This window comes from Coffea arabica, chromosome 6e (genome assembly GCF_036785885.1).
Source record: "Coffea arabica cultivar ET-39 chromosome 6e, Coffea Arabica ET-39 HiFi, whole genome shotgun sequence".
Lineage (NCBI taxonomy): Eukaryota > Viridiplantae > Streptophyta > Magnoliopsida > Gentianales > Rubiaceae > Coffea > Coffea arabica.
This window is the reverse complement of record NC_092321.1, coordinates 309,230-328,554: the sequence shown is the minus strand read 5'-3', so window position 1 is coordinate 328,554 and position 19,325 is coordinate 309,230. Positions and strand designations below refer to the sequence as shown.

Sequence of the window (19,325 nt, the reverse complement as noted above, 5' to 3'; positions counted from 1 at the left end):
CTTATGGAAAACAACTTCCCTTCCAAACTTACTGAAGTTGTTTTCCGAAATGCATGCATCCCGCCTGTAGTATGTTCCAAACTTACTAAAAACATCTTGTAATATGTTCTTTTTTTTTTAGTGTAAACAGGAGGACTCGAATCCAAGACCTCTTCCTTACACTCCCTCCCCCTAGTATATTCAAAAAAAAAAAAAAAAACCTCATCCTGCTCATCCTATGCTAGTAATTAATTATGTATAATAGGAACATTTTTTTCTAGATAAACTTTCAGCAGTAAGAGTGCAAGATATATGTCACAATAAGCATTGCATGTGATTGATATTTGACACTAAATGGCCAGCAATTTGTTCATTGCTTAAGGAGATATTTTTTATTCATATATACATTTCTCCAAGATTTTTTAAAATTAAACAATGAGAAAAATTTTCTTATTTTGCATGGGAAGAAGTATGTAGTTATAATGTGTAGAAAGTAAAGATAGAGATAAAAGTGAAAATATTTCAAAAGTTAAACAAACACCAGAAAAATGAAGTAAGAAAATATTTTTAATAAGCTAACCAAACACCTGAAAATGATGAAAGGAAAATGATTTTCATGAAAAATTACTTCCACGAAAAATATTTTCCCAAGGAAAACATTTTACTTCCAACCAAACAGACCCTAAGAGTGTCGAGGGAATAGGTTGTGGGGGAAAATAGAAGGAATGGGGAAAGAGGGGAAACAGGTGTCTTGTGTGGTTGATGAAGAAAAAAAGTACTGATGCGTGAGTATTTTGGTGTGTCTTATTAGGAATGGTGTTTGAATTATATAATATATTAGTATAATTAATATTCATATATTATATATTTATATATAATATTTGTATAATTAAATTTAATTAAATATATAATTTTTAATTTAATTAGTTACAAAGTTATAATAATGATATTATTAGTTATATGTATTATATAATGTATATTAGTATATGTAATATAATTGATATTATTAATTATCCTAATAATTATACATGTTTACTAATAGAAATTATTAATTAGTTATACTAAATTTACTAATACATTTAATTAGTAAAAATTTCTTATATCCCATTTCGAAAAAACTAACGAACCAAACATCAACTATAGTAATTATGCAAAATCAATCAATACTTATTACAATTGAATTAAATATAATTTGTTTCAATATTATAAATATTAGATTTTAGGTTTGACTCAAATCTCTTTTATCGGTTATTAATAAAGATGTCTAAGATTGCTTCTATTTTATTTTTTTACGGATCGAATTATTCTATGCACAATATTATGAGATATTGACCTATAATAGATAAATAAAATTCAACTTGAAATTATCTGTATAAGTAATCATACATAAAATTTTCTTATGATCCCATAGTACCTTCTCTTTTTTTTTTATGGATGGGAATTAAAAATTAACTCGGTACCGAAAATAAATAACACATTAGACTAAACTCTTTTTAATACCTTTTTTATGTTGCAAAAATAATACTTCTTAAACAATTGTTAGATTTTAATTTTTATGTTGCAAAAATAATTTTTTGTTATCGTTATGCTTTAAAAGTTAAAACGCACGGGTCAAAATACCAGTATTTTAGTACTTGAGAATATGTAAAGACACACGTACATAGTGGTAGATAACAACCTAAAACTGAGAGGGGTGAGTCAAAGCCCAGCCCAAAGGTGTCAGTGAGTCAGTCAGTCAGATAGGTGAAGAAGACGACCAGCGACAAGAAGAAGAAGAAGAAGAACAAGGATCGTTGATCAGGGAGAATTTTGTTGGTTTGCCTGGGGTGTGTCTCTGCATTTCACCCCAAAGTTAGCCAGCCGGTAGGGGTCGATACGGACACTCGGAGAAAGTTCTATGACCAGAGGATTATACAGTATTGATGATCGGATGATGATGCTTTAGACCTTTTTTCCGGCCTCAAAAATCTTTCTTGGTAATAACTCCTCTTAGTCCAATACTATTTAGAACCCCAAAAATATGTGTATGTATAAAAAGAGAGCTTTCTGCTTGTAGTACGCAAGGGCAAGGCTGGTTGATTTTGTCTGATCCATTAAGTTTATATGTAAACTTTCCCTTAAATTCTTGATTACACTCCATTACTTTCTCTGGGTTCCTTACACTTGCGCTCTTGTCTTCAATCAAATAAATAATAATAATAACAAAATAAATAAATCTTTCAGGTGGTGATTCAACTGCAAATTATTAGATGCACTTTGGGCTTTGGACTGGATACTCTTTTTAACTTTTTTGGTGGGTAGGTCGTGGGGTTGACCTGGTACGGATTGGATTGTGTTGGAGCTCTCTACTGCTCTCTGAGAGACGACTCTAGCCTCTAGGGGGCGGAGCGGTGCGGAGCTCTTTCTTGGGTGATGAAATTGAAATGGAGGAAAATGCAGCAGCTTTGCATACTGCTATCAGTGCCGTGCATGCCTTGGGCAGGGGCTTTGATGTCAACTTTGATACCAGATTGCTTTACTGCAAGGGAGTTTCAGGCGCCACTGTAGTGGAGATCGACGAGGGCAATACCAGGGATCTCTGTTTGTATGATAACTTAGTTGTCCCCAGTGTTTCCAGGGATATCAAGACCTTTTCTGAGCCTGCTGCCCGTCATGCCTCTGGTGTTTGCACTTATGATGAGGTAACTACTACTACCACCACCACCCCTCCTGCTCATCAATCATCATGCTTCTCTATTTTCCAATTCTTACTCCCCTTCGCTGCTCCTATCGAGGAGAGTACTACAGTAGTTGTATTATTTTTGTATTTCAGGTAACCGTCTGACTTTTGCCTTGCGCCCCCATATCTCGAATGTCGCCTTCTGCTCTTACTTTTCATTTGACTCCACAATAATTATTGAATAACCTTCACTATTGCTTATACGCTTACTTCTCTATTAGAACAGAGCTCAATGGTGAAACTACCAGATTCTGCGTGGATAATCCTCTTTTCTTTTCTTTCACTCAAACCTGTTCTGCAGCATCAATCTATGATTAAATGGCCTTGCTATGATCCAATTGGTTGCACGTGTTTTGCTTTTCAAGTATATATGCTTCATTAGATTTCTGTCTTCAAGTCATCAAGAGAAAATGAAAAAACGGAAAATGCTCTTCTTTTGATTAATATGATTGTTCAGAACTTGTTCTAGGATATCTATGCCTCTATTTGCCTCAGTTTAATTTGAGTTATGTGTTCCCCTGTAATCTGACGAAAGCCGCCTTATCCTATGTTTTCTCCACTTGGAGAATCTCTATGTTAGATGTCAATGATATGGTCCTGCATTAAGCAATTGTCTGTGAGACTTTGAAGCATCACTAGGTTTCAAACATTTATTTCATTGTTTTGGAAATCAGAAGCATCTTCATGATGTCTCAGCATGTAGGCACCTAGTTTGTTTCATAGAACAACCTTTTTCAATTTTAATTGCCATAGGTTGCTAGTTGTCGCAATCCTCTTGTCTATCATATCTGCAAACTTTAATGGAAGAAATCATGAAGACAATGACAGGAATAGAAATCAGTGAATGTATTCCGAGTTGTTTTCAAACTACATTATTAGTTTTTCTGCCAGTCTACACCATTTGCTTTGGCATTTCCTTCCTTTATAGGGGACTGAATGTGGATCTACTATGTACATGAGTTAAATATGTAATTTTGTATGTGCTTATCTTCATGGATCTGGGGGTCGATGGCACTTATGGTGGCTCTAATCTTCTAATGCATGTAAAGTGTAAGTGATTGCAGATGGTGGAGTATTTTAATAGAAGGGCAAATTTATTTGGACATTCTCCTCTTGGAAGCTTCAATGCCGCATTTAGCTATACTGGGTCTAAGCACATAGATGCTGCTACTACAAAGACCCTTTCCATAGATGGATTCTTCATTCCTCTTGCAAAGCTTGAACTCCGGAAATCTTCCATGGTATTGCAACAAAATGCTAGAAGAGCAATACCAACGTTATGGGATCCACCAGCCTTGGCTAGGTAGGAAATATTGTGCTGTTTATAATTGATGGAATTTCTTTTTTCTTTTTCCTGGGTTTGTAATGTTGTCTTACATTTTTCCATCTATGTATCTGCCAGCTTCATTGAAAACTTTGGGACCCATGTTATTACATCTGTAACTATTGGAGGGAAAGATGTTATATATGTGAAACAACATGACTCGTCATCTTTGTCGACCATGGAAATAAAAAGTTACGTCCAAGACATTGGAAATCAAAGGTTCTCGAGTGCAGAAAGTCTAACGAGTTCAGGTTTATTGAAATACAAGGATAAGGCTAGTTCCAGTATATATCTTTCTTTGTAGTAATTTTTCAACTTTTCCAATTTTTCGATCTTATTTTTAGGCTTTATGTTTTTGTTTTCGAAGCCTGGTTTCTGATTTCTTAAAAGATTGAAAAGTATATTCCATCTTATTACCTTCCCGCTCAATTCTGCAGGGACATGATCCTTCTTTATTCAACAGCCAAGGGATATATCCACAACCAAGTATTACACCTATTCTTGCAGGCAATGGAAAAGAGGTATGCAGCATATCTCATGAAACAGTGGTTGCAATAGTGAAGCAATTGCTGCTTCCCTTCTCTCTGGAATTATGTATTTTGACACTTCCACTATGTTGCATCTGCCAATTGCCTGAAATGAAGACATTAGCTACATTATCAAAGTCCAAGTCTTCTACAATCACTTTTTAATTGCTAATAGTAATTTGTAGCAAGGAAAGCCTTGACAATCCAATCTTCTCATATTGCATCTAGATTGTCACATGCTTGCTAATTCAGCATAATCATGAGCAGTCTTAGGAAGTTTAACACCTTCATGCTATCTGTATCTGTATGGTCAATGATGTTGTTGGGGATGAACTGGTAGACCTTCAAGGCGGTGAGTATATTTGATGAAAAGAGGTGATAATTATGCATATTGAGGTCTGTAGCTATTATATGACTAAATCAACTTTAGTTCGTCTAAGTGTAATTAATGATGCATGGACAAATTTGCTTCTGAAAGATGGCAAAATAAGAATTCATTGTGTGGGGGGAGGGAGGGAGGGAGGCAGAGAGAGAGAATTTTCTTTTGTTGAATCTGCATTATTTCCTTATTTTGATTGCAAATTACATATTGTGTGGCCTCTAAAATGATTAACAATGGTTAACATCAAAATTTTCAAATATATTTGATGCAGGATGTTACAGTCATCTTCAGACGAAGGGGAGGGGATGATCTTGAACAAAGTCATACTCAATGGGCAAGAACAGTTCAATCCTCTCCAGATGTTATTGAGATGCAGTTTTATCCAATTTCACTCCTTCTTGATGGGGTTAGAGGAAAGGAGCATTTAACACGAGCTATAGATCTCTACCTGGACCGTAAGGCATTTTACCTTTTAAAGTTTTTGCTCCTCATGTGCTGGAACAGCTGTCAGAAACTGTTGCTAGCAAGTGATTTCTTGTTATAGCTAATGATTACAGTTTTGGCTATTGTATGCAGACAAACCTCAGATTGAAGAGCTGAGATATTTTCTAGAGTTTCAGGTCCCTCGAACATGGGCCCCTCTGCAGGACAGGCTTCCAGGTCAATCAAGAAAGGAACCTGTTTGCCCATCTCTGCAGTTTAGCATGATGGGGCAAAAGCTTTATGTCAGCCCGGAGCAAGTACGTGAGCATGTCCGATGTAAAACTTAAAACTATTATGGAGTGACTTGGTGTGAGAAAAAGTTCAGCTAGCTTCTAGTTCTGATGCCGACTAATTTGCAAAGTTTTACCTCTCTATATCAATTTAAATAAGATGTTTTGAAAGTTTCAAAATCTGTTTGAAAAGCAGCCAGGACAGATATTACTGCTTATGCTTATGCCACAACTGGTCAACTTATCATAGTGGTTTTCACAATATTCAATAAGACTCTGTAATCTTTTCCAGGTGACTTAACTTTTCCTCCCCCTTACATCTAGAGAAGGAACTTAAAAATGGAACAGAACATCTATTAAACACTACAAATTGCAATCTGCAATATAATAGTTATGGTTTGTTGACTACTGCTAGTGCCTTTTTGATGTACCCTTAGATCCCCAGTGATGTATCTTAGATAAACGTAATGCAGGTATCAGTGGGACGCAAGCCTGTGACAGGCATGCGGCTTCATCTGGAAGGATCCAAGCAGAATCGTCTGTGTATTAACCTTCAACATCTGGCATCTCTTCCTAAGATCCTCCAGCCATACTGGGAGTCACACGTGGCAATTGGCGCTCCAAAGTGGCAGGGTCCTGAAGAACAAGATAGTAGATGGTTTGAGCCTGTGAAGTGGAAGAACTTTTCGCATGTGAGCACTGCACCAGTAGAGAGCCCTGAAACGTTCATAGGTGATTTCTCAGGCGTGTATGTAGTCACTGGAGCACAGCTTGGGGTGTGGGATTTTGGTTCACGGAATGTGTTGCATATGAAGCTTTTATATTCACGGCTTCCGGGATGCACCGTACGAAGATCATTATGGGATCATGCCCCAAATGAAAAATTGAGGAAGCAGGTTGCGACAGGAAGTAACAGCAGTGATTTGACTTCAGGTTCAGGGGAGAAGTTAGCAGGCAACAAGTTGGCAAAATTTGTGGACACAACAGAGATGTGCAAGGGACCAGAAGATCCTCCAGGTCATTGGCTGGTTACAGGAGGAAAGCTTGGGGTAGAGAAAGGGAGAGTTGTGTTGAGGCTAAAATATTCTTTGCTGAATTATTGAGCCACCCTTCTTCAGAGGTCAACTTTACGCAGCAATTTTCATTAGATGGTTTTGCATTGTGTACACGGTTCGCGGTCATCTTGCAAGGGAACTTGCTTCGTGACATGATGCAACAGAGAGATTTTTCCTCCTGGGGTTGTCCTGTGTTGTGTAAGTTGATTTCGCAATTTTGCACCAGCTTCCTATCTTGTGAGTCATCCCCATGCGAGCTCTGTAGCTAGTATTAATTGTAATTTGTCCAGTTAGTCTACCTTACTTGGTCACCCTCAAAAGGTAAACTCGTGGGGACGTGGGAGTTCACGGCCTCTCCAGACAGGAGGTCTCCCATATCTGGACGGTTTTGTTAATTCTGTACTACTACTCGTTAGTGATACAACCTGGAAAAAGTATGTTGTTTCTGTTTGAACAGTTTGGAAGGTTTTACGAGGTAGAGGAAGCAGAAGGTTGTTCAAATGCTTGTAACGCAGAAAACCAGCAGTTGAGATCCTCTATGTCACTATTCGGTGTCAAATTCAATACCAATTCCACTTATCACGTCATGGTAGAAGAAATTTAAATAAATAGCACATGATAAATTAAATAAACAGGATACTTGGCATAAATATAGAAGTGTCATTGAATTGTCACTGAAAAAGTGGCACTGAGGATCCGGTGTGGAAAACCAGAGCGTGTGTGTCATTCAAATGTTTGTGTACCAGAGGCAAACGTGCACGTACCACCAAATTGTATATCATTACTAGTCAATTCGTCGAAACTGCTTTCATTTCAGCAGAAACTTGATCCTTTTGTTGAGCCCAGATGTCTAAACCTATTAAAACAACAAAGGCCTTCGCTCTAGATAGAAAAACGTCGTAGGAGGGACAGTGAGGGGGCTTTAACCATGGTAGCGACTCCTCAAAATTTCCTTGGTTACTAATTGTTTTTCTTTGGACCAGCTAAGACTAACGGGCAACAAAGAATTAGGAGGCCAGCAAGAAGTGCGAATTGGGCCACGTTAAGTCGGGCCTATAAACAAATACTTGGTATGGTTGAGTTTCATTTGCAGAGGTACAAGAACTTAAACGAGACCGACGCAAGATTATTGTTGTTATTATTATTAGGAGCCGTTATCAGAGTGGGGCAGACTAGGATGAAGAAGATGAAGCAGAAGCAGCAAGCATGGAAAGTGGAAATAGAAGCCAAGAAGGCCGATGGCTTGGCTTTCGGGCTCAAGGCAACCAAGGCCTTGCCGCCACCGGCGACTGCTGCTGCTCGCAAGTTGTTCCGATTTTCACTGCGCCTGAAGCTTTCCTCAGTCGTCATCCATGTCAAATCTAAACACAAACCTTCAGTCTGGCCCAACCCCCTCAAATTCTTCAAATCTAAATTTGCGCCAAAGTTTAGCGACAAATTTCGCGGAAGAACCATTCCTGCTGCTGCTGCTAAGACAACTCTCAACATCCCTCCTCCACCAAGATGGAAGGCGATGACTATCATCAAGGTATTTGCTACTACTTTTTTTTTAGCTTCAGTTCAATTGGCCAGCCTTGACTTGATTAGTTAATTATCGCGGTCACTCAGAAAAAAAAAAAAAGAACCGGACAAATTATCGTTCTTCTGTTGGATTAAAAAAAACCAAAGAAAAAAAAAGTTATAGAATGCTCCCTCTGATTCATTAAATACAACTAAAAAATGTAGGGATGGGATTGTTGTGGTGGTGGTAGCTCTTCCGCATGGCTTCAAAATCTTTACCTCTTGCGGCAATCGATATCCCAGAAAGATCAAAATGGGATAGTACTACAACTAGCAGTTAATGTTTCGGGGTGGACAGGGCCTATCAGATACGTTGCTTCTTCAGTATTCGAGAATGATGCGGGTTTTGGCAGAAAACTGAGCATCATACTAGTGTTGTTGCTGCTGGTTACGGTGTTTATTAGTCCCTCCCTCCGTTGTGCATCCTCTCTCTCTGTTGGTGGTGCGTTCGGGATCCTTCAAAGCCTAGGCATTAGAATAAAGTCTTTCCAGCTGAACGTGCGTTCATTTGCGGTTGAGAATTCAGATGGGTTGATTTTCCGTTAATTAAGCACCAGGATACTTATAAATTATTTTGACAAGATAAAAGGAGTGTGACAAGTTTAACAGCATGTTTTGGCTCCGTTTGGGTAGAGTGATTCGTTTTATGCTTCTGTAATAGCTGCCGTGCTGTGTAAAAGGAAATTTTACTTTTTCTACCGCTTGAAGGATTATTTGAGGAGGTTCCTCTGTTTTGGTTCCATTGCTTTAGGAGTTGAGATTATTTAATTTAGTGCTTTCTTGTCGTTGGGGTGTCGGTAAGAAGATGAAATTTAAAGAAATATGCGCATACGAGGAGGGAAAGTGAGAGAGTATTATGTTACAGATTATAATATAAAAAAAGATTCTATGACATTTTTCCCAATATGTATTCCTCGATTATGATATTAATCTACACAGTATATGAGTATTTAAAATTATTATATGGTTTAATAACGAATTGATTCAAGTAGGGTTTTATATATACTAGCTGTCGAGGCACACTTGATGCGTATGCAACTAATGGAGAAAATTTACACCAATATGCATTAAATAATTTAGATGAGTTAATACCAATATGTGTTATTTGGGATAAAAAGTTAATTGATTGGAAAAGAATCTATATATCTATATCTATATATCTATGATCCTAATGAAATATTTTAAAAAGGTTCAGCAAGTTCACTTCCAAGAAATACAAGTCTCGCTGAACATTTTTTTATAATACGCACTCTGCATGATTCAATAGAATTAATTAAGCCACCAATATTAATTTTCATACTAAAAGTTGATTGGTGTAAAAAATGTTCGCACCTTTGTACAAGATTATCAAATCCAATGCATAATGTTTGTAAGTATTTCATTTTGAAATCAAATAAAACATGCAATTACATTTATTTCTATCCATATATCATTCATTTTTTAATATAAATTTTTATTATTATTTTAATATCCATCTTCTGCAAAAACGCAATTCTTGAATGATCTATAGATTTTGTCATACTTTGAACTATTGTTAGACAAATCTTAAATTTTAATTATGTTGATATAATTTTTTTAACTTTTTTCAAATTATATTGGTATAATCTTTTAATTTCTTTCAATAACGTAAGCACTGTGCGTAGCACTGGTATTCACACTAGTCTATATCTATATAAATTTGAGAAGGGATTTTTAGGAACAAGCCTCCACGTATCTTCCCGCTACCAATTCCATTTTCCTATCATTTCACATTTAATTTAATTTATAAAATATATTCCTCTCAACTTCCACATCTACTATTCACATTTGAAATTATTGGTTACTTTTTAAAATCATTTCATTTCAAATTGTTGGTTAACATGCATGTTATCCAATTTGAATTTCAACCCATCACGTTTCCAATTGTCTTGCATTATTTATGATTCTACTCCAATTCAAACTTCTATAAGACCATAACAAGAGATAACAAATATAACATCCTTTCATGCTTTCTTATTAATTTAAATAAGTAAGATTATTTACACTCCATTTTTGTTATTCACACTTCAATAATCATTTTGATCATATAATTTTCATTAATTAGACTATATGATAAAAAAATGGTGGAATTGCAAATAATAAAAAATGGAGTGCAAATAACATTTTCTTAAGTAAGGAGTGGCTTCCATGCCTTTCTAATTTAAAAAAGTAGTGACTCCGGTTATATAGGAATTTGGTTTGAAGTTTATTAGTGGGAGGGTAAATAAAAAGAAAACATTGCCAAACTTAGTAAAAGTAAAAAAGTAAATGATAATATTTTATCTTTTAACTTGGTAATCCTAAGTAAAGGGCAAAATTAAATAGAAAACAAAAAGGAAATAATGTCGTGGATTTAAAAAATCAAGAATGATACCATTCATGAAATCCAAATTATGAAATCACTAAATAAAAAACAAAGTACTACTAGCCTTTTAACGTGAAATTTTTTTTTTTTGAAATATTCGTTTTTGATAAAAAAAAATATGATAATAACAACACCAATTCTACCTAAAATATTTTTAAAAAATGTAACATTATAGTTTAAGAGAAAGATATAGAACATTCAACCCTAAAATACTACTTAATTTGTATATATCTTGCCCAAATTTGACATTAGATTTGAATAAGAGTGCAAAACCCAAATACTAAGGATAACTTTTGGTATCATTAATTATTTTATGTATTTGTTATTGTTGTCTTCATATGTAAATATGTATTTGCTATGTTAAATATGTGTATATGTATATTGATTGTAGTACTTGAGGATATTATATATATTATCAATTTTTCATTTCCATTTTTAGATACTAATAATTGCAACCATTGTAATTAATTTTCAATTTTATATTTTTATTATGATAGGTAAAGTTAAATATTGGGTCGCAGGGATATGAATTTAGAGGTTAGGTATAGGGGGAGGAGGGAGGGAAGAAAATGGTTAGGAGTTAAAAAGTAACAGGAAATGTTGAAGAAGAAATATGGGTTACAAGGATGGGCGGAGAATGGAGAGAAGAAAAAAGGAGATTGCAGGGATATGACAAATATGACAATAAAAAAAATAATAGAGAGAGTGGTACCATGATAGAATATATAAAAGTCGTAGGAGGTATCTGATGACTAACTGGCGTATAAGAGAAGAGGAAAATGATGGTGATTTTTAATAATTTTGACAACTCTAAAGTATATTACTAAGATTTTTTTTAAAAATATATGTTAAAGTTTATGAAATGCTAATCTAAATGTAGTCAACAATTTTAGGGCACAAGATAGGAGGAAGATTTTTTTCTAAAAATGGAAGAAAATAAATTGGTTATAATTTATTTTTTTTATATTATAAGTTTTGATATATGGGTATAACATAATATGTTTTGTCGGATATTGATAAATTGACTTTTTAGAAAACTCTTCTCACCTTACCACCCAACCTAGCTCTCTCATTAAATGCGTTAATAATTCTTTTATCATGTAAATCATTATAGATTAAATTTTTTTCCAAAATATTAAGCATACACTTCCTTAAAATTTTTAGTCTATATATATATTTATTATTTTGTACCACAATATATAAATATATACAATATTATTTTGATTTGAAATATAACCCCGTGCATAGCACGGGTCAAAATACTAGTAAGCATAAATTTGAAAACACACAAATTTAATATCAAGTTAACTATTTACATAGACTTTATTATTATTGTAAATACATGGCAGTTGGGGGGCCCGAAAGAGAGGTCCGTAGTGTCGTGATTGAGCTAAAGAAAGCGGCGAGGCTCGTTAACATGGAGTGGAGGCTCCTTGAAAGCCCAGGAGTTGTGGTAGCTGGTAAGTTGGGGGACCCGAGTGGGGCCCCTGCTCAAGGGAAAAGCGAGCCAAGCCCAAGCGTGGATTGTGATAGTGGAAGCGCGCGGTGGACAATCGGACGGACCAGGGTGAGAGTCAAAGCCGTCCATTCCCTTTTTTTTTTTTTTTTTTTGTGGGTTGCGTAACCATTAACCAACTAGTACTTCTTCCAATGATTTTCCTACTTTGACTGCCGTTGTCACTTGAATGAATTCTTAGGCCCTTTTCGTTGAATTGAATCTCCAAAGTTATTTGTTTTTTGTCCTTCCGAATTTACTAAAATACCCCTCGCCGTTTCTCATCTCTGCCCTCTCTGTCTGGTTTGCCCTACTTTATGGCAAATCTAATATTATAGTTATAATTTTATTGACCCCAAATTAAAAAAAAAAAAAATTTACTGTTATCATTCGTACAAGATAGTCATTGCCCTAAAAATTTATCCAAAAATACACACATGGGACAAAAATCCCAAAATATTTAAAACGCTTACATTATGTGTGTTTTGGACAAGAAACTATTTGAAATCATTAGTGTAATATTTTTTACAATATGATATATGTGAAACAAAAAAATAATTGAGAAGGTAAAAATATGTATTAGAAAGTCCATTATAATGCAAGTAAATTAGCTATTTTCTCAATCGACCTCAATCTCCCTTTCTGTACTCCATACCCTATCTTCTGCTCCCCCTCCCCTTCTCTTTTCCCATGAAATTTCCTTTTCCATTGCCTATTCTCTCTCTTCTTCTTATTTTTTCCATCACCACTTCTTTCCTCCTTCTTTTCTATCTCCTCTTATCCTCTTTTATCCTAGTTTGCTATGAGAATAGATCATCATTGACTTGGCCATGCAACCCGATTGTGAAGGATAAGAGCAATGGGTGAAGTAAAAATAAAGGGCAGGAGAAGAGGTGGGAAAACAAGGGAAGGGATGGAAGGGTGCGAATGGAACAATCAAGGGAAAAGAGAGATGGCAAGGTATTAGAAGTCCGTTTGGATTCACTTGTTTTTCAAAAACTAATTTTTTAAATACAATATTATAGTTATATATGAATAAAACAACTCCAAAACACCTCATTCATACAATATATAAAAAAACAACTCACAAATATACAAAAAAAATTAAAGAAAATAAATTCTATAACATCTTTCACCTATTATCACCATTCACCGCCAGTCCCACCCATCACTGCTACAACCCCCTCCTTCTTCTTTTCTCCTCTCTCTCATTCATCATCTTCTATTCCCCTTCCATTTCTCTTCCATGCCACCCCCGTCCCTCCCTTTTCTCCCTCCCTTGATTTGGCTTCAACTAGATGGTGATAGGGAAGAGGGTAGGAAAGGGGCCAGATTGGGGTATGTTGACCTTGGTCGATCAATCCTTGGTTTTGATGATTAACAAACTAAAATGTAGATTTGGGCTAATATTTTTATGTGAGCAATTTGTTAGAACAGATTCTTGTGGCACAAAAGAAGAAGCAAAAACAGGGCACTCATGTGGGACGTCCGAAAGGAAGCTATCGGACGTCCGAAAGGATGAAGAACATCAAGAAGGAAACTCTGTCGGACGCTCGTGAGGAAGCATCGGACGTCCGAGAAATTTCGCAAAGATTTGATAACTCTCTGACGACGTTCGGACGCATGGTTCGGACGTCCGACAGGTGGTTTGGACGCAGGGTTCGGACGTTCGACAGGTGGTTCGGACGTCCGACAGGCCAACGGCTAGTTTTGACAGCATTTAATATTTGACCGTTGGAGAGACTTTTGGAGCCATTTCTCACCTTCTATAAACACCCCAAAGCACAAGAAGACAAAAGACTTTTGCCAACACAAAATACAAGCTTACAAGTGAGATTTTTGAGTAGAAAGATTCTTTGTTGGTTGTATAAGGGGTTGGGGAAGTTGGGTTGTGAGGTTGCTCAAGTGAAGGTTATTCTCTAGGAGGAGTAAAACCTTGGTGAAGGTGAACCTATCACTTGAAGTGGTAAAACCTTGGTGAAGGTTGCCTCATTTGTATAAAATAGTTCTTAATTGGGTGAGTGATCTTTCAAGTGTAGGCTGTTGAGGGTTAACTAGAATTGTTGTAAAACTCCTTGGCTCAACCAAAGTGTGTTTGGGGTGAGGAAGGAGTGAGCCTTCACTTGTACATCTTGGTTAGCATCGCCATCTATTGAAGAGGCTATTGGATTGATATTTGGTTTGCATTTCTTATCTTTTCTCTTTAATTAAGTTTTCTTTATTGTGCTTAAATTTGATATATCTTTGTGCATCATTGTGAAATTATTTGTACTCATTGGGTTGCACCGGGCACTTACAATTGGTATCAGAGTTTGGTCTCTTTTGATCAAGCTTAACCGCTTAGAGTAAAGATCTTGGCAACCATAAAAGTTTCTTTTTTAGAAGGGCAATCTATTGATAGACCACCTATGTTTAATGGTTCTCATTTTAGCATGTGGAAACAAAGAATGATGATTTTCTTACAATCCGTTTATATTGAATTATGGTATGTGGTAGAAGATGGTCCTTATGAAGTTAGAATAGTTGACTCTACCACCAATTTGAGTAGATTAAAGACTAGACAAGAATTGAATGAAAAAGACAAGAGATACCTTTCTTTGAATGCCAAGGCCATGTGTATATTGTACAATGCATTAGATGTAAATGAATCTAGTAGGATTAAAGGTTGTAAATCAGCTAAAGATATTTGGGATAAATTGTGTGTATTTCATGAAAGTAACCAAGATATTAAAGAACAAAAGAAATCTTTGCTTGTTTCTCAATATGAATTTTTCAAAATGCATCCTCTTGAAAATGTTGATAAGATGTGTAGTAGATTTTGTGACATTATTGAAGATCTTAAATTGCTTGGAAAAGAATATTCTTTGGGTGAGAAAAATAGAAAGATTTTGAATGCCTTGCCAAAAGAATGTGAAAACAAAATAAATGCTATACAAGAGGCAAAGGATTTAAATTTTATGTCCATTGAATCTCTTGTGGATACCCTAACCTCTTATGAATTAAAGCTGAAATTCAAAGTGCAAGAGGAAGAAAATGCGAGAATGTATAAGAGAGGCATAGCTTTTAAAGCATCTCAAGTGGGGGATAACCCATCCTTCATGGGTAATGAAATCATGGAAGTGGACAATGATATAACTCCTCACATCAAAAGTTTCAAGAAGATCTTCAACAAGAGATGTTCAAGAGGAGATTGCAAAATTACATGGGATGAATGCAATTCAAAAAGAGAAAAAGAAGAGTTGGCCCAAATGGCACTAATGGCCGTTGGAGAAGATGAGGTAAGTTCTTATTACTCTTCTTGTGATGAAGATAATGAAGATGATGATGTGAAAATTCTTATGATTAAAATGCATAAAAATTTGAGAAAATCTTATGCTAAAAATAAAGATTTGAAAACAAAAATAAATGATTTGTTGGAAGAAAACTCCAAACTTTTTCAAGAAAACAAATGTTTGAGAATGGAAAATGATGATTTAAAAAATCAAAAAAGTGTTTTTGATTGCAAAAATAATTTGAAAAGGAAGTTGGAAGAGAAAACAAAGTTTTATGAAAAAATGTTGGAGGAACAAAATGTGTTAAAGAAAAGAATTAATGACTTGAACGAGTTTCTCCAAAATGAAAAATAAACGTTTTCTCAAACAAAAGAAAGCAAATCTTTTCAAGGTACAAATTAGTTTGCTAAGATAAGAAGTAAGAAAATTAGTTGCATTAAATCCACCTATGTGCAAAATACTTCTATCATGTGTCACTTTTGTTGCCAATTTGGACATATGCAAAATGATTGCTATGTAAAGAAAAATATGAGAAAAGGTATGAAATCCATGTGGATTGCTAGATCATGTTGTACTAACTCCCAAGAACCCTATAAAAAATTACAATTGGTATCATGAAAGTTTTGTCATTCTATATGGTCTTGATTTGGAAAATAAAGGGGGAGTTTGCTTTTTGATTGATGTCAAAAGGGGGAGTAGGATTTATTGAAATTTCTTTGTATGTTGGCATTTTCTAAGGGGGAGTTTTATTTGAACTTATTTGATCAAAGAAATCTTCATTTTGTTTGTCATCATCAAAAAGGGGGAGATTGTTGACCTTGGTCGATCAATCCTTGGTTTTGATGATTAACAAACTAAAATGTAGATTTGGGCTAATGTTTTTATGTGAACAATTTGTTAGAACAGATTCTTGTGGCACAAAAGAAGAAACAAAAAACAGGGCACTCATGTGGGACGTCCGAAAGGAAGCTATCGGACGTCTGAAAGGATGAAGAACATCAAGAAGGAAACTCTGTCGGACGCTCGTGAGGAAGCATCGGACGTCCGGAAGGATCGGACGCACGCATCGGACGCACATCGATCGCATCGGACGTCCGAGAAATTTCGCAAAGATTTGATGACTCTCTGATGACGTTCGGACGCATGGTTCGGACGTCCGACAGGTGGTTTGGACGCAGGGTTCGGACGTTCGACAGGTGGTTCGGACGTCCGACAGGCCAACGGCTAGTTTTGACAGCATTTAATATTTGACCGTTGGAGAGCTTTTTGGAGCCATTTCTCACATTCTATAAACACCCCAAAGCACAAGAAGACAAAAGACTTTTGCCAACACAAAATACAAGCTTACAAGTGAGATTTTTGAGTAGAAAGATTCTTTGTTGGTTGTATAAGGGGTTGGGGAAGTTGGGTTGTGAGGTTGCTCAAGTGAAGGTTATTCTCTAGGAGGAGTAAAACCTTGGTGAAGGTGAACCTATCACTTGAAGTGGTAAAACCTTGGTGAAGGTTGCCTCATTTGTATAAAATAGTTCTTAATTGGGTGAGTCATCTTTCAAGTGTAGGCTGTTGAGGGTTAACTAGAATTGTTGTAAAACTCCTTGGCTCAACCAAAGTGTGTTTGGGGTGAGGAAGGAGTGAGCCTTCACTTGTACATCTTGGTTAGCATCGCCATCTATTGAAGAAGCTATTGGATTGATATTTGGTTTGCATTTCTTATCTTTTCTCTTTAATTAAGTTTTCTTTATTGTGCTTAAATTTGATATATCTTTGTGCATCATTGTGAAATTGTTTGTACTCATTGGGTTGCACCGGGCACTTACAGGGTAATTTGCTAATTTGTTATTAAATTCAAATGAAGACTTGTTAAAAACCTCACTTGGTTTAGGGTTTAGGGAAATACAGCAAAAGTGGGACTGGAAGATGGAACTAAATTTGTAACTACCGGTGGAAATGAGAGGACATTAGAAAGGCTTAATCACGTATTGTTCCCTTGTAATTAAATGTTAGTAGTAAATTCCCTCTATATTCATAAAATCTACAAATTACTATGTGATGATAATAGTGTAATGTATTTGGATAATAAAATGATGGGTTAATTCCACTTTGTCCCCTCAAACTTTGGACGATTACCCACTTCAGTCCCTAAACTTCAAAATGGGATACTTAAGTCCCTAAACTTATAAAATGGGACACTTAAATCCCTAAACCCTTATAAAATGGGACACTTCGACCACCAACGGCATTCAGAATTTGTTAACAATTTTCCTTAAGTGAGAGGTATTTATAAGTTTAGGAACTTAAGTGTCCCATTTTGAAGTTTAGGGACTGAAGTGGGTAATCGTCCAAAGTTTGAGGGGACAAAGTGGTATTAACCCTAAAATGATAATTATGTCTTTATTGTTAGAATATAGTCAAATGATCATTCAAAATTTTCTTTTTCTTCTTCTTGTTTTCTTTCTTATTGTTTAAATTTCCTTTTATTCTTTCTCAATTCCTACTATAAAGTTCTGATTCTGATAACAATGTGCTAAAAAATTTCTTATGGAAAAATTTAATTATCATAAGAAATTTAATTCCTGGTATGCATTTATTGATATTCGATGTAAAAAATAGGAATAATGACACTTTGCCCTTCTCAATAACAAAAGATAAGTACTTTATCCAACTAGGAATATTTTGTTTGGTGTTTTATCAAAGAGAAAATGACGTGACAAGGGTTTCGTTTGAAAACAAAAGAAAAAAGAAAAAGAAGCAAAATGACTGAATTATGTTTGTCGACAAGTCTACCTTTTTTTTCATTGATAACCAACATCATTTATTTCCCAAGTATAAAGGAACATAGATTTTTTTTTTTTCAGAACAAAAGATCAACAATATCACAAATAAATAAATAAAAGAAGTTGAACAGTCAGAAATGTTCATAAGTCCGGTACTCGGCCCACGAAGCAAAATTTATTTAGATGAATATATAAGATGATGGTTATGCGATAATTATTAGTTTTAATGATGACCAAATAATGAAGTTATAGATTTTTAGTTAGTTTTTAATTATGCATTATTAAAATTATTTTTTAGAGAATATACTGACTATTCGACCATGTGGGCATCGTGATTTTGTGTCGAACTACAAGAATCGAATCAGTTCTCACAATTTTGGTGCGGGGGTCGGGCACCTGACTCGTAAACACTCCAAACTGTTCTGCTATTTTTTGTTTACTTCTTGTGATATTGTTGATCCTTTGTTCAAAAGAAAGTCTATATTTCTTTATAGATGGGAAATGTATTACTATTAGTTATCAATGGCAGAAAGGGTAGACTAGTTAACAAACCAAACTATTTGTTACGTCTTTTTTTTTTTATTTTTAAAGTCTGATAAAATACCAAATGAAATATTTCTAATTGAATTTGTTTGGATTGAGCATTATTTACCCAGTTTTATTTGCTTACATCATCATTACAATTTCCAATACACCTTTTTATCTTCCCAATTACCTTTTTATCTCACATACATCACATCATAAAAAATGCTACAGTAAAAATATCTCAAATAATCCCAAATAACTTACAATCCAAACAAACCTGGGAGGCCCCCCGGGCGCCGGGGGGGGAGTGAAGAAGCTTCAGATAAATATTTTACTTATATTAGCAGCATAATACGGTCTCGTAGGCACCAATATTTTTACTTAGTTTTACAACGTTATTATTATTTTTTTATGAAATAACTAATTCATTTTTTTCTTATAAATATAAAAAAAAATTCGAAAGAAAGATGTTGTTGAAAGAGATGCCAAAAATGGTGAATTGAGGGGGAAGGGTTAGTGTGTCACTGTGCTGGGGCTGGTGGTCCCACCCTGGGGGCTTGGTTGGTTTGACCACTGCCGCTTTGCCCACAATTCCTACGACTCTCTCTCTCTCTCTC

The 19,325-nt window shown here is 35.3% G+C and overlaps 2 protein-coding genes across 4 annotated transcripts; both read left to right on the top strand.

Annotated features, from left to right (window-relative positions):
- Positions 1-1,633: 1,633 nt before the first annotated feature.
- LOC113697280 (MACPF domain-containing protein CAD1-like) lies at positions 1,634-7,155 on the top strand. Of its 3 annotated transcripts, none has more exons than XM_027216834.2 (8): positions 1,634-1,955; positions 2,203-2,660; positions 3,763-4,001; positions 4,101-4,296; positions 4,460-4,543; positions 5,203-5,386; positions 5,508-5,671; positions 6,118-7,155. In XM_027216834.2, exons 2-8 carry the CDS (start codon positions 2,403-2,405, stop codon positions 6,745-6,747), a joined length of 1,755 nt encoding a protein of 584 aa, XP_027072635.1. In that variant the 5' UTR covers positions 1,634-1,955; positions 2,203-2,402; the 3' UTR covers positions 6,748-7,155. The 3 variants fall into 3 exon arrangements, with proteins under 3 accessions (XP_027072635.1, XP_027072636.1, XP_071910269.1); XM_027216835.2 differs by having other exon boundaries at positions 1,652-1,955; positions 2,281-2,660; XM_072054168.1 differs by lacking the exon at positions 1,634-1,955 and having other exon boundaries at positions 2,526-2,660; positions 3,748-4,001; positions 6,118-6,941.
- A 511-nt stretch (positions 7,156-7,666) lies between these two features.
- Positions 7,667-9,001, top strand: LOC113695474 (uncharacterized). The gene is made up of 2 exons (XM_027214590.2): positions 7,667-8,227; positions 8,425-9,001. Exons 1-2 carry the CDS (start codon positions 7,772-7,774, stop codon positions 8,803-8,805), a joined length of 837 nt encoding a protein of 278 aa, XP_027070391.1. The 5' UTR covers positions 7,667-7,771; the 3' UTR covers positions 8,806-9,001.
- Positions 9,002-19,325: the final 10,324 nt, after the last annotated feature.

What these genes read in the sequence shown, in the direction of transcription:
- LOC113697280 (XM_027216834.2), top strand. Translation starts at nt 2,403, where the DNA reads ATGGAGGAAAATGCAGCAGCTTTGCATACTGCTATCAGTGCCGTGCAT. An exon ending in TATAGATCTCTACCTGGACC is followed by an intron (nt 5,387 to 5,507) that starts GTAAGGCATTTT and finishes TATTGTATGCAG; the next exon opens with ACAAACCTCAGATTGAAGAG. An exon ending in TTTATGTCAGCCCGGAGCAA is followed by an intron (nt 5,672 to 6,117) that starts GTACGTGAGCAT and finishes AACGTAATGCAG; the next exon opens with GTATCAGTGGGACGCAAGCC.
- LOC113695474 (XM_027214590.2), top strand. Translation starts at nt 7,772, where the DNA reads ATGGTTGAGTTTCATTTGCAGAGGTACAAGAACTTAAACGAGACCGAC. An exon ending in AGGCGATGACTATCATCAAG is followed by an intron (nt 8,228 to 8,424) that starts GTATTTGCTACT and finishes TAAAAAATGTAG; the next exon opens with GGATGGGATTGTTGTGGTGG.